This window comes from Podarcis vaucheri, assembly GCF_965113315.1.
Source record: "Podarcis vaucheri genome assembly, chromosome: 16".
NCBI lineage: Eukaryota > Metazoa > Chordata > Lepidosauria > Squamata > Lacertidae > Podarcis > Podarcis vaucheri.
In genome coordinates, this window is record NC_138754.1 from 17,747,652 (window position 1) to 17,764,981 (window position 17,330).

A 17,330-nucleotide genomic window follows, 5' to 3' on the forward strand; every position below is an offset into this window, starting at 1 on the left:
TCCGGAGGGGCACTTTTGCACAGCCAACTCAGGATGCTATGTAAACCGGAATGCTTGTGGTATAGAAAGTTGCAGGATTTCAAGAGAAAGCTCCTGAAGACACACCAAACAGGAAACAAAGCAATATGTCTGACCTGAAACTTTAACGGAGCCGGACACCTACCAACCCAGCCTCACCCACCCACCCACCCCCCAGTGGGAAGGGTGCAAGACCCCTGCCCCCGCAAGCCAAGGAGAAGCAAAGTAGCAGCCCTTACCTCATAGCTGCGCACAACTCTCATGCCCCGCCCTCCTCCGCCGTAGGCAGCTTTGAAAATGATGGGGAACCCGTAAGTCTTGGAGAACTCCTGAGCCTCGCTGAGCGAGGAAATGGGGGCGTCTGTCCCGGGAACCACAGGCACCCCTGGAGAGCAGAAGGGAAGAAGAGGAGACTGAAAGGCAATAGAAGATGGTGCAAGCTCGTCTTCTGCTGCTCCAGAGAATGAGGCCTGAACCTATGGATTCCAATTGAAAGGAGGGAGATTCTGGTGAAAGGTCAGAACTTTCTGGTGGTAAGAGCTGTTTGGCAGTGGAGCAGACGACCTCGGAAGGTTGTGGACTCTCCTTCACTGGAAGCTTTTAAGCAGAGGCTAGATGGCATTCTGTTAGGGATTCTTTAGATAAGATTCCTGCATTGAAGGGGGTTGGACTTGATGACCCATGGTGTTCCCTTCCAACTCTACAATTCTATTTTTCTCTCCCTACTGTACCCACTACCCCTGTTCCCCCCCCCTGCCTCCCCCCCGCAGGTCACATCTTTTGGGCAATTCCAGGTTTAAAGCAGGGCCTAAAAGCCAGGGATGTGCAAGTGCAATGGTTGTGCTCCAGGACCAGCAGCCTGGGAAGCATGGGGAATATCCTATCTCTAAAAAGAGGCAGGGACCACATTGCTTGCCTTGTGAAGTTTTGACGAAAGGCAGGATAAAAATAGAATTAAAAGCTTCTGCGCTTCGTGGTGGCATCTCTGTAACTCTCCCCAAATTTGCAATGGCTCTCCATACCCGCTCGCTTTTTCAGAAGCCTCCAGTTTCACGAAAGACCTGCTGCGTTAGGAGGCAGGGAAGAGGGGCAGAGGACACAAAGAACTGGAGCGGAGGGAACAGACCTAGCTCACAGACTGCTAGTGTTAGATGACTCTCATCCACTTTGATCCTGCCTTCTTATTGGCTAAGGAACTCTGTGCAAGTTGGGAGTCAGGCACGCCCTCGCTTGTCAGTCAACGTAACCCTTACCTGCGGAGATGGCGATGGCACGGGCCTCTACCTTGTCGCCCATCTTCTGCACCACTTCAGGCGAGGGCCCAATGAAACGCACGCCAGCCTCAATGCAGGCCTGGGCAAAGTCAGATCGCTCAGAGAGGAAGCCGTAGCCAGGGTGGACGGCATCCACTTCGTTCTCCTGCAGAAACACAGAGTTTGAAATTAAGCAGGGCTGTTGTGGGGATTATATAAGCAGGGGGGAAACTATATATGTCGCCTTGAGCTCCTTAGAGAAGGAAGGTGGGATATAAACGCAGCAAATAAAATCATCCTAGCTAGTAGCCATTGACAGCCCTCTCCTCCATGTATTTGTCTAATCCTCTTTCAGAGCCATCCATGGTGGTGGCCATCACTGCCTCCTGTGGGAGGGAAATCCATAGTTTATATATGCACTGTATGCAAAAGGACTTTCATTTACCTCTCTGGAGTCTTCTGACATTCAACTTCGACTTGCCCTTCTCTGATTCAGGGATGGGGAATCTGTGACTGTGACTCCCATCATCCCTGACCATTAACTGTGCTGGTTGGGGCTGATGGAAGTTGGAGTCCATCAGCATCTGGAATGCACTAGCCTAGGGCTCTCTCTTGCCCTCTCAATTCCTCCCTCTGCAAATTAGGAAGAATGCTACGGACCTATCTTGCTGGTGGCTTCATAGACAGACAAAAACTGATGCTGCGGTGGTGGCTGTTTCACATTGTGATTTTTATGGAACATTCTGAAAACTTCTAATGTCAAGTTGCCTTGTGACAGCTGATCGTAGAAAGAAAGTGCATTAAGATGAGTGTTTGAATGCTTTATATATAGCTGCCATTATTATTACAAATTATTTGATCTCTTGATTGTGCTTCATTTTCACAACTTAGCTCAGCAAATTTGACTCTGACGACCATTAATTCGGGGGCACTGCAATGCTGGTTTTCAATTACGTTTCAATTTCATAATGCTTGCCAGCACAACCCCCCCCCCTCTCTCTCAGTGCTCGCATTAAGGACACAAAAAGAGCCTGCTGGTTCAGGCAAAGCATCCATTTCAGCATCTTGTCCTCATAGGCGGGTCAACCACATGCCCACTGGGCAGTCAGCAAGCAGGACCTGAGCACAAGGAGACTCTCCCCTCTTGTAGCTTCTAGCAACTGGTATTCAGAAGCATTAATGCTTCCAGCTGTGAAGGGCAAAGCATAACCATTATGGCTTGTAGTCACCCACAGACCTCTTCTCTATGAATTTGTCTAATCCTCTTTTAAAGCCAGGCAGTTTGGTGGCCATCACTGCCTCTTGTGGGAGGGAGTTCCCTCATTGTAGTTCTTTCTTTTATCTCTCCTGAATCTTCTGACATTCAGCTTCATTGGATGTCCACAAGTTTTAGCATTATGAGATAAGAAGAAAAACTTTTCTCTATCAATTTTCTCCTTGCCATGCATAATTGTATAAGCTTCTATCAGGTCACCTCTTTCTCGCTTTTTCTCTAAACTAAAAAGTCCCAAGCACTGTAACTTTTCCTCAGTGTAACTCTATCCCCTCGATAATAATAATTTATTATTTATACCCTGCCCATCTGACTGGGTTTCCCCAGCCACTCTGAGTGGCTCCCAAACAGAATATTAAAAACACAATAAAACATCAAACATTAAAAACTTCCCTAAACAGGGTTGCCTTCTGATGTCTTCTAAAAGTCAGAGAGTTGTTTATTTCCTTGCTATCTGATGGGAGGGCGTTCCACAGGGCAGGCACCACTACTGAGAAGTCCCTCTGCCTGGTTCCCTGTAACCTCACTTCTCTCACCGAGGGAACCTCCAGAAGGCCCTCAGAACTGGACCTCAGCGTCCGGGCTGAATGATGGGGGTGGAGGCGTTCCTTCAGGTATACTGGGCTAAGGCCATTTCGAGCCTTGATCATTCTGGCTGCCCTTTTCTGAATTGTTTCCAACTCAACAATATTCCTTTTGAAGTAAAGTGACCACAGCTGCACACAGTATTCCAAATGGCTAGTAGCAATTCATAGCCTTCTTCTCTATGAATCTGTCCAATCCTATTTTTAAGTCATCCAAGTTGGTAACCATCACTGCCTACTGCAGACGTGAGTTCCACAGTTTAACTATGCGCTGCGTGAAGGACTTTCTCTAATAATAATAATAATAATAATAATAATAATAATAATAAATAATAATAATTTTATTTATATCCCGCCCTTCCTGGCCAAATCTGGGCTCAGAGCAACTAACAACAAGTAAAAATAGCACAGTGTACATAAAATCACACAGTCAATTAATTAAAATACATTCTAAAATCAATTCAGAATCAAATTAATGGCAACCATTGGGCTAGAGTTCTATGAGAATTACAGAAAGAGAAAGAGGGTCAGACTGTGCCTTGGCCAAAGGCCTGGCGGAACAGCTCCATCTTGCAGGCCATAAGGAAAGATGTCAAGTCCTGCAGGGCCCTAGTATCTTGTGACAGAGCGTTCCACCAGATGACCGAAAAAGCCCTGGCTCTGGTCGAGGCCAGCCTAACCTCCCTGTGGCCCAAGATCTCCAAGATGTTTTTATTTGAAGACTGTAAGGTCCTCCGTGGGACATACCAGGAGTGGCAGTCCTGTAGGTACGAGGGTCCTAGGCTGTATAGGGCTTTAAAGGTTAAAACCAGCACCTTAAACCTGATCCTGTACCCCACCGGGAGCTAGTGCAGCTGGCATAGCACCGGGTGAATGTGATCCTGTGGCGAGGACTTCAGCATTCTGCACTCGCTAGAGTTTCTGGGTCAGTCCAAGGGCAGCCCCACATAGAGTGAGTTACAATAATCAAGCCTGGAGGTGACCGTCGCGTGAATCACAGTGGCTAGGTCAGGGCAAGAGAGGTAAGGAGCCAACTGCTTATCTGTACTGAACCTTTCAGCACTCAGCTTCTCCCACATGGGCACAATGGAAGACTTAACCTACACCGAGGCGGAGGGGCCCACCACTCACAACCACCCCAAACTCTCCCGCTGCCTATCAAACAAAGTGCCTACAGGTCCTGCAACTGTTTCAGCGTCAACGAGGCTGTGCTGCAGCTGCACTGCTAATGGCAAACCCTGTGGATTCCAGGCCTCCTCCAACATTCGCTCCTTGTTAGTGGAGCATTTCCTTTGCCAGCTTTAACTGTGCACATGAAAAGCGAGAGGACAAAGGCAGGTTGTCACTTTGGCAGCTAAATCCAGAACTTCTCTTCCAACTGGGGAAACCTCAAAGTGAGTTAATAAAGCACTTGTGAATGCGAGCCAAGGAAGGTGGCTCTTCCTAAGAATTTACGCAACCTCCCCCCCCCTTCCTTGGCACTGTCAATCATGGGGACTGGGGAGGGGGAACTTCTGGGTCATGTTTTCTTGTTAGCTAGAGCAGAGTATAGGTCCATGTGCCAAAGAGATGAAGGGCTGGGGAAGAGGCAGCAGCTGAGAACTGGGGGGCGGGGGGGATGGGGATAAATGCTTGTTTAAGCAGCTGAGAACACACAGAGACCACCAGCTTCCTTTATAGGTTCAGCCCTCCTGGCCTCCCCATAGCTCATTCCACTCACGGCAGTGAGAGCCAGTGTCCTTCTTACCTTGGCAACTTGAATGATGTCCGGAATGTGCAGGTAGGCCTGGACAGGGGGGAGCCCCCGGCCAATGAGGTAAGCTTCATCTGCTTTCTGTCGGTGCATCTGCCCTGTGTCCTGCTCAGAATACACGGCCACCGTCCGGATGCCTAGCTCAGTGCATGCTCGGAACACCCGGATTGCAATCTCCCCTGGAAAACACAAATGTTGAGTGCCCACGAAAATGGGGAGAGGAGGGCTGCAATGTGGAAGCAGCTACACCATTTGATCAACTCAGCACATACCTCAATTGATCGATCAATCAGGTGATTTTATTATTAAGTTAATTTTAGCAGCCAGGAGAACTGCAGGTATCAAGCATCAGCCTATATTATTATTATTATTATTATTATTATTATTATTATTATTATTATTATTATTATTATTTATTATTATTATTATTATTATTATTATTATTATTATTATTATTATTACTATTATTTTATTTATTTATTTATGCAGCAGCAAAAAAGGCTAATGCTATTCTATCAACAGAAGTCTAGTGTCCAGGATCTAGAGAATTAATAGTGTTGCTCTGCTCTGCCTTAGTCAGACCCCACCGTTTAAGTGGGATATTGACAAGCTGGAACGTGTGCAGAGGAGGGTGAGAAAGATGATCAAGGGTCTGGAAATCAAGCCTTATGAGAAACAGTTAAGGGTGTTGGTTATCCTTGGCCTGGAGTACAGGTGGTAGGATAGTCGCCTCCAAACACCAAAAGGGCTGCCACGTAGAAGATGGAGCAAGCTTTTTTCCTGCAGCCCCAGAGGGAAGAGAGATTCAGACTAGACCTTTGAAAGAAATTTCTGATGGTAAGAGCTGTTTTGACAGTGGAATGGACTCCCTCAGAAAATGGTGGACTTTCATTCATTGGAGAGTTTTATAAAGGGGTTAGATGCGGAAAAATGGGATGGTTATAGAAGATATGTTCCAAAATAAAATTCGAATGACAAAGGAAGTAAAAGGAGGTGGATAACAATTAACGATTTATTATGTTTTCTGAATGTATTGGAAAATTTATGTAGAAAAGTTTATTGTTTTGTGTACATTCAGTTGTAAGATAAAACATATGCGAAGGGACTTGCAAGTCAAAATTGAAGAAAAGATTCTGTAAGATAAAAGGGGGAAAATATTTATTTTCATTATTATTTTTGTGTGTGTGTGTGTTTTGTATGGAATGTTTGGGAGGAAATAAGACGGTAAATAACAAATAACATACAAAATATTGATGTATGTAATTTTTATTTCTCAATTATATTTTGTGGTAGTATGGTTGTAATGTTTTTTTTGTAACATAAAATCATTTAATAAAAATTATTTTAAAAAATATATATAAAAAGGGGTTAGATGACCATCTGTCAGGGATTCTCTAGTTTCAAGTACCAGGGGGTTGGACTAGATGACCCCTTGTGTCCCTTCTAACGCTACAGTTCTATTATTGCTGTTATTGCTTTTATTTAAAGCATTTACATCCCACCTTTCTATGAAGTAGGGATTTGAGGCAGCTTACAACATTTAAAACATCATAAAACACAAAATAATAAAAACAAACTTAAAAACAATAATTAAGATAAGCCAAAACACCTTTAGAGCCAGTAATTAAAATATAGTTTGCCCTGATGACAACCTAGTAATTAGCATTGCCTGCACCTTAATTTTCAAATATCCTGAAGGAGATGTACCCTTTTTCTCTCACACACAATGAAATGCCTCTTCCAGGATTCTTTTATATATTATTTATTATCTCTATAATTCATATACTGCCCTGACGTCAGGGTTTAATCAGTGTTCAACGCTGGCATTGGTTTGCAGGGTTTGGTGCATAACGCTGGGAACATGCAAGAACCAGCATTCCTGTCATGGCCCTAGGGATGTGGCTGGGGATTTGGAGGGAGGGAGGGCCAGCCTCAGTCATATCAAGCCAACCAGAAGCACATCTGTAAGAGGAACCATTGTGCTGAGAGCCAGTGTGGTGTAGTGGTTAAGAGCGGTAGACTCGTAATCTGGTGAACCGGGTTCGATTCCCCGCTCCTCCACATGCAGCTACTGGGTGACCTTGGGCTAGTCACACTTCTCTGAAGTCTCTCAGCCCCACTCACCTCACAGAGTGTTTGTTGTGGGGGAGGAAGGGAAAGGAGAATGTTAGCCGCTTTGAGACTCCTTCAGGTAGTGATAAAGTGGGATATCAAATCCAAACTCTTCTTCTTCTTCTTCTTCTTCTCTGTAACCTGAGGATGCTGTACTGACCTAATAGAACCACAACCTCTTCACGGTCAGTGAGTGCTGAAGCAGGTTGCCCCCCACTTTAAACGGAAGAGGCTCCTCCCACAGAAGGAGCAGCTAGCAACCGAGCTAGTGCTGCAGCTCAGTCTGAAGATGACTGCTACTGAAACAGCACTGGAGCTCCACTCTTATGGAGTCTCCAGCCTTGGCTGTGCACAGAGGTGGCCATGGTGCCACTGGGTCTGGCCTCTGTGTTGCTGATGTCTCTGATCTGGAATGACAAAGGAACTAGACAGAGACTTCTAGGCAAATGTTATGGCTCCTTTGGGGGCGAGGTGCCTTCTGGACATCAAAAGGGGGAGGGTAGCACAGATCCTAATGGGGAATGAGAATGGCTTAGCACAGAAGTCATGGTCCCCAACAGCTCCCGCCCACCAAAGCCCCAACTCACCTCTGTTGGCCACCATCACCTTCTTAATGGGCTTGTATTCCATGCGCTGGGTGCTGTGGAAAGCAGCAGGGCATAGCGAGAGCCGCTTGAGGGCCAAGAAGGCCACCCCTCCCTTGGCAAAACGCAGCTGCAACATCTGCGGACAAAAAGGGATGGATCAGCAGGCTTAGCTTTAAGGCATTCTCACAACCACTGATGTGCACAGGACAGGACACTGACCCTTCAAGTAGGACCACGAAGCACAAATTTGACACAGACCCACACAGAGCTTGTGGCATCAATGGCAGCAGCCCCCAGACTCAAAGAGGGACCTGGCTGAGCAGCCCCCCCCCAGCAACTGCCCAGTCTTCACCCATCAAGCCCTCCCCCCCTGCAGCTAGCAGTAGTCAAAACTGCCTTATTCCTTCCAGGAAAGTTAAACAATGCAATAGTTCTCCAGGTGGCAGTTAAAGGCAGAAAGAAGCTGGGTAATGCACTCCAGTACACTTGAGCGCTGTTCACTGCACTCTAAATCACTTCCAAACATGCAGAGATCTCAGGTTGATGGGATAAAGAGTTAAAATGGCACTCGGAGGGGCCTTCACGGCAACATGGAGTCAAGATGGGCTTTAAGTGGCGCAAGCATCCAGTGATCTTTTCCTTAACCTCAACGAGGGAAATGGATAGTTGACACTTTTTTACCGTCTTGAACATACAAAGCCACTTCTCCCATAGATAGCTTTCTCACAGTTATTTGGATGCCTTTAAAAGGGGGCTAGATATGTTCATGGAGGGCAAAGCTACTTGTGTTATGATGTCAATGTACCTCTGAAGGGCTGTCACATGGGAGATGGATGTGTTTTCTGTGGCTCCAGAGGGAAGCACCCGAACCAACAGATTCAAATGACAAGAGAGGAGATGCCGACTGAACATTAGAAAGAACTTTCTGAGAGTAAGAGCTTTTGGACAGTGGAATAGACCCCCTCAGAAGGTGGCAGGTTCTCCTTCATTGGAGGTTTTTAGGCAGCAGTTCCATGGTCACCTCTCATAGATTCTTTAGCGAAGCACTAAGAAAGATACTAATGCAATAAAATTTATAACTCAGTTTATAGAGCATGAGACTCTTAATCTCAGGGTTGCGGGTTTGAGCCGTATGTTGGGCAAAAGATTTCTGCATTGCAGGGGGTTGGACTAGATGACCCTTGTGATCCCTTCCAAATCTACGATTCCAATTCAAAATAGTAAAAATTGTGCATTGTTTCAAAATCCCAATTAAAACTATTCAGTTTAATTAATTCAATAAAACTGAACTCGAGCCAGTGGCACCAGATACTGCATGAAAAATACTTTAAAGCATTCTTACTAATGAAAATGTAAGGGTGAAGAAAATTTATAGGATTAAGTATTTCTATATAAGTGCTCAACAAACATGCACAAATGTCCATCTATCACAAATGTAATGCAGCTAATTGATCAGAAAATCAATAGCTATTACCAATAATTGTGACAGCTCAGAATTGTAAATACAAACAAACATGACCAAAGGGAATAGCTTTGAAAGCAATGGGAGAAGCAGAATTTCAAATACAAAGGAAGGAAGGTGTTTCGCTCTAGCTCTCGCCTGGTCAATCATAAATAAGCGATTAACATGCTCAGAGGGCCCCCCCCCACCTCCAGTGCCCCCCTGCCACCCTCTTGCCTCTTATCCCACAGCCCACTTTGGGTACCACTGTTTCAGACCACCGCTCCCATCAGCCCCAGGCCTGATGGTCCAAAGTATTCAGAGCGCAAGACCTTGGGGAAGGCTTCCTTCAATACCTGGAGTCAGCTCTCGCTGCAATCCCCCCCCCAAAAAAAACCCCAAGCTCAGCAGGCGGGCTCCCTTGTGACTCAGTTTTAGGATGATGATGATCCTCCTCCCTCCCTTTTCTCTTTTTTCTAAGAAGGCTAATAACTTTTTTAACGGCTCCCTCACTCCCCAAGACAGCCTGGGGGACTTTTTGTCTGTTGCCACGCAGTGTGCTATAGCAGCTAAACGGGGATATAGTAAAGACATCAGCAGTTTAACAGTAGATTTATTTTTATACCTCCGAAAATCAATAGCAGCTCCAGCACTCAAGACCCAAAATTAGCATGCAGGTGATGGCGGCCGTCCCTCCTGTCCCCAAAGTCCTTGGAAGGAAAACAGCCACTCAGGCTAGGTGGAGAAAAAGAGCTGGGGGGGGCATGGTTTTTTGCCTATAGGAGAGCAATGGTTTTATTGAGTCTATATTTATTTGACTTACAGTCGATCCACTTTAACCCAAAGGGTCATGGCATGTCATAGCAATCCATAACTCCGGTGCATGTTGTTCATTTCCTCAAGATACAGATCCTCCTGAAACTTGCCAGAGGTAATCCTAAAACAATGGGAAAGTAGGCAAGGGCTGGGAAAATGACCAGTGTCTGAAACTCCCATTGTTCTAGGTGCATTTTGCGACAGGGAATTTCATTAGTGTGAGCAGTTTCTGAGCTCTGGGCACAGTATTGCGCCTGAGATTTCAGATTAAAACTGCAGAGTGGAAAGAAAGGAGGAGCTTTTTCTGCCTCCCCATTTCCAGCTACTCTCTGAAGACTGGAGAAGAGACTCTCTTAAGAATATGGATGGGCAGGGGAAGAACTAGAGCATGTGAAAAATGAACATAATATTTTAGCTGCAGTTCATTCATTTTCAGCTTTGTATTCTTGTTATTTAAAAAAGCACGCCTAGACATTCCGTTGTTGCACCCATAACCTAGGCTTAAGCTTCTAGCTTTCATATCTCAGTTTCTAACACTGAAAATGACGTGTAAGGTTGGGGATGGGTGTGGGGCAGGGTCACATCTAGGAACAGAAGAAGAACCTGGCTGCTGGATCAGGCCACACATTCATCTAGTCCAGCATCCTGTTCTCTCAGTGGTCAAACATGTATCTATAAGAAGCCTGCAAGCAGGACCAGAGGGCAAAAACACTCTCCCGTATTTAGAAACATTTGCTGCCTCTTGACAGTGGAGATAGGGCACACCCACCAAGACTAGTAGCCATCAATAGGCTTCTCCTTTGCCATGGACTGGTTGGGCACAGAGGAATGGTGGAAGGAACCCACTGGGAAACCACCAAAGGAAGAAGGTTCAGAGCACGGGGAATGGTGGTGGGACAACAATGAGTCGGAAGAGGCAGAAGAGGGAAAAGACTGGGAAGAGGAGGTGTCAAAAGCTGAAAAACTAACAGGGCTTAGTGAGCTGGGAGAGTCAATGGCAGAGAGAATCAGAGGCAGAAGCTGAAGAAGGAGAAGGGGAAGGGGAAGGGGAAGGGGAAGGGGAAGGGGAAGAGGGAGGCAGAGATGAGTCAGGCTGGTGAAGAGTCACAGGTGTCTCCCCCTTCCCCTGTGTCCCAGAACCAGAAGAGGCATTAAAATGGTGGAGGAGAGGTTGGCTGCACGCAGACACAGTCCCTGATGGCTGGGGGAAAGCCCTGGGGAGGAGGGGACTAGTTTTTATGGAGTAAGACCACAGAGAATGAGCTGCTCTGCTCATTAGGCCTGACACTCAACCAAGAGTTAACTCCAACTTTCAGCTGTGAATGACTGACTGGCACGCTGCTGTGACAACCTTGATGAATTTGTCTAATCAATTTTTAAAGCCATCCTAGTTGGTGGACATTCTGTGTTCTGTGAGAGCGAGCGCCACAGTTTAATTCTGCACTGCCCTACCTGGAGATGCCCGGGATCAAACTTGTGACATTCTGCATGCAAAGCACGTGCTCTACCACTGAGCCATGGCACTTTAAGGGGTTTCAGCACATCTCATATGATTGAAGGGAGCGTTGAGGTTGAAAAAGAGCCTGTTGTGGGGGAGCAACCAAATCTCCCCCAAATCTGCCCAGAGCGACAGCCCCCTCAGGCCCCCCCCCCACTATGCCAGTGATTCAAAGCCCCACTTAGCCATGACGTTCACTGTGACCTTGGGCCAGTCACAACCTCTCAGTCTCACCTACCTCACAGGGTTGTTGTAAGGATAGCAAAGAGGAGGAGAACCATGTGAAAACCAGGCAATAACCTGGAGATCCTCTAGGTGGGATATAAATGTAATCAATCAACCAACCAACCAACCAACCAACCAACCAACCAACCAACTAGTTCAATACTGTCAACAGTGACTGCCAACAGCTCTCCAGGGTTTCAGGCAGGGGGTTTCTCTCCTGCCCAGCCTGGAGACACCTGGGATTGAATCTGTGACCTTCAGCATGCAAGCAGATGCTCTGCCACTGAGCTAGTGGTCTGATCCAGCAGCCAGGCTTTTCCAACGCCAGGCAAACCTCAGATGCCAGAGGGGTGGCTGGATAAGATCCCACTTAGTCAGAAGGCTGGACTTGAGCTCCACTCCCCATGACTAGCAGGAGCAGAGTTGTGCAGAGAGGCTCAATTTGCATAATTTATGCATACTAAAACATTAAGGTTCCGCCGGCACATAATTTTTACAGCCCCCGCAGACACATAGCCCCCAACTACACACGGAGTGGGCGGAACAGGACGAACTCAGGGAGGGAAGGCAGCCAGCGTGCAAATCTAACTGAGCTCCACGGGCACGCTTGTTTGCGGTGATTCATTGGAACCGCAGTTTTCGGGATTTCCAAACTACCTGGAAGCCAAGGCGTTTAAACAAAAGCAAATTCAAGCCTCTCTGCCCCCTCCTTCCCAACACCACACCGCAAGCCGTGTGTCTAATGTGCCATTTGGAGACCGAGGGACCCGTCTCCGCGCAGTCAAAGTGATGGCGGCACGTCCTGCTCGGCTCTTAACACATCCGTCTGCCATCCCCTAAACCCTCTCCTCTTATGCACGCGCAATTGAGCAGAACACAGCTTCCATTTAGAAACCCTCTTTCCTGGCTGTTGTCCTGCCCCTTGGTGACAGTGGTGGCTGTGGAGGGGACTTGTCTGTACATGCCAATGAGCTGATTAGAAGCACAACAGGGGAGTAGAGGGCGAGGGAAGCAGGCCCCTGGGCCAGCCCTGCCGCATATAACCCCACTGCTGGCTGGATGACTGTTTGCAGTACAGCCCACCACCCTCCAAATTAACCATCCAGGTCTGTTCTGATCTCTGCCAGTCACTCTCTGGCAAATTAGAACTAGGGCGCTTGCAGGTCCCAGCTGCCACGATAAGGAAAGCCACACCACCGCAAGGCTGTATAAAGGCTACCTGCCTGAGCGTGTCGCTTTAAGGGTCTGCGGCGGAGCTGAGCAGGTGCTCCGGCTTACATAGGTTGGGCTGCAGTTCCCGGACAGACGCTTCCAAATGACCAGCATTAGCAAACTGGCCATTCTGCTAAATCTGCTCCAAGCAAGGCTCTCCTGCTCACAAGGAGGGATGGGGAGGGCAAGGGGAAGCAAAAAATGTAGCATGCGCTCTGGTCTGCAGGATGGGGAGAAAGAGAAAGGTGCAGCTAGTTAGCAGCCCAGGGTAATGCTATTCTGCAGGCAAATAAAGAAAGGATTGGAGGCAGGATTATTTCACAAAGAAAAAGAATCCAGACCTTTGTTTGTGCAGGAAACCAACTTAACTGCAGCAGAAAGTGGCTGCCGAGTGATGCCAACGATTTTACAACTTATAAAGTCACTCTCTATGCTCTTGGCAGCTAGGAAGATAAGGACAAAGAATTTAGATAAGTTAGCCGTTAATTGTAAAGAGGACTTGGAGATCTAATTCACACAATCCATACGCGACTCCCCTCTATTTTATCTGTCCTTGTAAGAAAGGTTTCTGTTAGATTCGGTTGTGGTTTTGTTGTATATTTAGTTATGGATGATGTCACGGCCATTGCCTAGCACAATAGAAGTCTGATTTGAAAAATAATTCTACACTATGAATTATAAAAATGCGTATGTTAGGGCTGAGGCACCTTCTCCCAAATGCCTCCCTCAGGCAATATTCTGGGTGCCATGTCAAAGGACGGAAAAGCAGTCACTTAAGAGCAGAGAGAGAAAGCAGCACTGCTTCACTTGCCCTCAGTGACATCAGCATGCAGTCATCAGACAGGCTGCGCTTTACTGTGACATCATCCCACGGGCATCCTGGTTGGCAGCGAACTTCATAGAATCATAGAATTGTAGACTTGGAAGGGTCATCTAGTCCAACCCCTTGCCATGCAGTAATCTTTTGCCCAAGACCCTGAGAGTGAGTGTCTCATGGTCTACCAACTGAGCTATCCCAGCAATAAAGTTGGCTATGATAGCAAAAACCCTGGTGGCTGTGCTCTACCTCCACAGTCGGAGGTGGTATGTTGTTGAGAATCAGTTACAAGAAACCGCAGGAGAGGGAGACTTGCTGTGGCACTAAGGCCTGGCACATGGACATCTTGTTGGCCACTGTGAGAACAGGATGCTGGACTAGAAGGAGCACTGACCTAACCCAGCAGGCTCCTCTTAGGAGAACAGATCTCCTAGGTGAGCACCACTGAAACGGGAACTTGCCAAAGGCAGGCCCTCATTTATTTTGGGGTGACTATCCTAATGGATCATGGCTGGGGAGAAGTTTCTCTTGAGCTGCGCCCACTCAGCGGCCAAGAAGTCTTGGGGCCAGGCATGCTGCCATCAATGCTCCCAGTTTCCTTGAGCCATATTCGGAATAGCAACACTATCTGATCCAACCTTCAGAAGATAGATGATTGTTTTGTTTTGGCTGGACACTGAGAGAAAAGGATGCTGGGATAGATGGGCCCCTGGCCTGATCCAGCAGCCAGACTCCTCTTACATTCTTATGTTGTGATAGGGTGTTCCCCAACTTAGTGCCCTCCCAATGTTGCTGCATCACAACTCCCACGGTCCCTATCCACAGATCTTACTGGCTAGGACTGGTAATCAGAGTCCAGCAACATCTGGAGAGTCCCAGGATGGGGGACACTGATGAACATCATTGTCATCGCAACAACATCCTGTTTATCGCATGTTTTAGTAATAGCTGTAACTATTCCCAGGGTGTAAAACAACCCTGCTTTTAAAAAAGAATTGGTGATAGTAAAACAGCAGGAGACAGGGGTCCCAAAAATAATAATCACCATTTGCAGCGTTTATGTGTGTGTTTGTGGGACAAAATACTACAGATCCCCCCCAAAGCCACTGCTTTTGCTTCCCAAATCGTTGTCTATTTGATGCATAAGCAACCATCAATTCTGAAAATGCCCCCTTTCCCCTCCCTCTATTTTTCTTGCATGTCTATAATATTAGGTTATAAGCCTCCGTGCTGTCCACCTGTAATTTGTTTATTTTTTAGTTATAGTGGAACACTGGGCCTAGAAATGAAATGGAGAGGAAGTGCTTCTTCATGCAGTGCACAGTTAAACTATGGGACTCAATTCCAACAGGAGGCAGTGATGGCCACCAAGTTGGACTGTTTTAAAAGAGGATGGGGCAAATTCATGAAGAGGGTTGTCGATGGCTAGTAGCCATTTTGGCTATGCTGTTGCACTTCAGTTGGAGGCAGCAATGATGCTGGATACCAGCTCCTGGAAACTACAGAGGGCTCTTGTGCTCCAATCCTGCTTGTGAGTTTCCCACAGGCATCTGGTTGGCCCCTGTGAGAAGAAGACACTGGACTATATGAGTCCCCTTTGACCTGATTCATCAGGCTCATCTTATGTTCTTGGGGTGGGGATCAATAATGTCAGCTGATCCAGCTTAAGGTGGTCATGCACAGGAGGAGGAAGAAGAAAGGAGGGCTCTTCTCCCTTCCACAAAGGGAAAATTTTAACAGGCTTTGTTCCTGAAGGTCTCTGAAAGAGCAAATAAATCTTGCACAAGCCAAGTACACAACCTTCCAAATTCTGCAACAGATTTCAAAACTTACCCTTTCCTCCATTTGGCCCCAAACCAGAAAAACGGCATCACTTAAACCCTTCTGAACCTTTCTCATTTACAAGAAAGGACTAAGTGATAAGCTACAGAAAGAGGGCTCTCCCCACCTCCTGGAGAAGCACAACCCTGTTTGGTTTGTCCCATATAACTGGGTTCAAGGAAGGAGGACAAAAGGGTTGCTTAATGCCAAAGACGCCTTGGAGCAAACTCGGGAGTTGGGTCAGCTTCTCCACAGGGCCAGCCCTGCCCTGAGACAGGGTGAAGCTGTGGCCTCAGGTGGCAGATACTGAGAGTCGGGTGTGGATAGAGCTGTGTATGCCTGTTCCGAACCTCCCTAAGCTAGGCCACATGTACACCATACATTTAAAGCACCATGACAGCACTTTGAGCAGTCACGGCTACCCCCAAGAATTCTGGGAACTGTTTGTTAAGGGTGCTGAGCGTTGTACAAAGACCTCTATTTACACACACACACACACACACACACACACACACACACACACGGCTACAATTATAAAATCATAGAATTGTAGAGTTGGAAGGTGCTCCAAGGATAACCTAGTCCAACACCCTGCAATGCAGAAAACTCTACTAAAACATCCATGATGTTGCATGACCAACTCTGTGTCCACAGACTTTTAGCATGTCACTGCAAACAGCTATTAAAATGCAAGAATTCTTCATGTGTCATCACCCTTTTGTATTACTCCTTTCACCTGTGGCATTATCAGCAGCAGCAGCTTCCCATGAGCACAATTATGTGGCAAGAATGTTAGGGATGGCTGTGAAAAGGAGGCCTTAATCTGTAGCGTCTCCTTGAACTTATTCTGTGAGAAGCATGAAGAAGCTGTTCAAAGGCTGCCTGTTTTCAACAGCACAAAAAAGCCGCTCTGTAGAGGTCCTGTGTTTATCAGGCAACATTCATTCCGCCAGATCACCTCCGTTTTCCAAAGTGATTTTCATTCCTCTTCAGAGGGGACTCCAGGAACTGTGGCAGCAGGAGGGGAATAGGGGTCTCCTAGCAACTCTCAGCACCCTTAACAGGATTCAGCTCCAGAATCCTTTGGGGGAAGCCGGGACTCTTCAAAGTGGTATGACAGCTCTTCAAATATGTGGTGTGAATGTGGTCACTGTCTCCTGCCCTCTGGTGTATTGAAGGAAGCTGAAGTAACATCCACCTGCCAGCCTGGTCATCTTTCATCCCTGTAATGGGGAAAGTCGCCATCTTATCCTTGGCCTCAGGTGGCATAATTTCTTGAGCCATCCCTGCACAGATGACTTGTCTCACAGAACAAAAAGCTGACAAAGAGAAGTGACGTTTTCTTCAATGAGCTACCAAGATGTTATCTTCTGGAAGCAAGCTTTGCCATCACAAATAGCCCTTATCCTTCCTGCCCGCCCACCTACCACACAACCAAAATATGTTTAACAACGTCAGTAAAAATACAAAAGAAGAAGAAGAAACTCCACAGAGGATTCAACGTGCTAGAAATAGATGTTCTGAGACATGTTTTGCCTTGCAATTATTATTCTAGCATAATAATTATCATCCAGCTGGGAATCAGGCAAGTGGGATGACACCTCAATACAAAGGCAATTGGAAATGGCTACATGCCAACATGGCCAAGGTTTGAGGAACTAACATAAGGCCCAGCAGGACCCAAGCACAAGAGCTCTCTCCCCAACTGAGGGTTTCAGATTCAAAAGGATTACTGCCTCTAACCATGGAAACAGAGCAGAGCCACTGTGCCTAGTAGCCATTGATGGCCTTCTCTAACATGAATTTGTCTAATCCTATTTTAAAACCACCCAAGTTGGTGGCTGTCACTGCCTCCTGTGGGAGCGAGTGAAGGACTTTCTTTTACCTGCCCTGAATCTTCCAACATGCAGTTTCATTGCA

At 46.8% G+C, this 17,330-nt stretch overlaps 1 protein-coding gene across 12 annotated transcripts in view; it reads right to left on the reverse strand.

Annotated features, from left to right (window-relative positions):
* PC (pyruvate carboxylase) overlaps nucleotides 1-17,330 on the reverse strand; it is a 256,716-nt gene that overhangs the window by 188,225 nt on the left and 51,161 nt on the right. For 11 of the 12 annotated variants that reach the window (XM_082203891.1, XM_082203884.1, XM_082203887.1 and 8 more), the window contains 4 exons: nucleotides 7,581-7,716; nucleotides 4,876-5,060; nucleotides 1,272-1,437; nucleotides 258-403 (listed from right to left, as the gene is read on the reverse strand). In XM_082203891.1, coding sequence (XP_082060017.1) covers nucleotides 258-403; nucleotides 1,272-1,437; nucleotides 4,876-5,060; nucleotides 7,581-7,716 — 633 coding nt within the window. Of the gene's footprint in view, nucleotides 1-257; nucleotides 404-1,271; nucleotides 1,438-4,875; nucleotides 5,061-7,580; nucleotides 7,717-13,479; nucleotides 13,562-17,330 lie in introns of those variants that run through there. The other variant, XM_082203880.1, reaches the window with a different exon arrangement.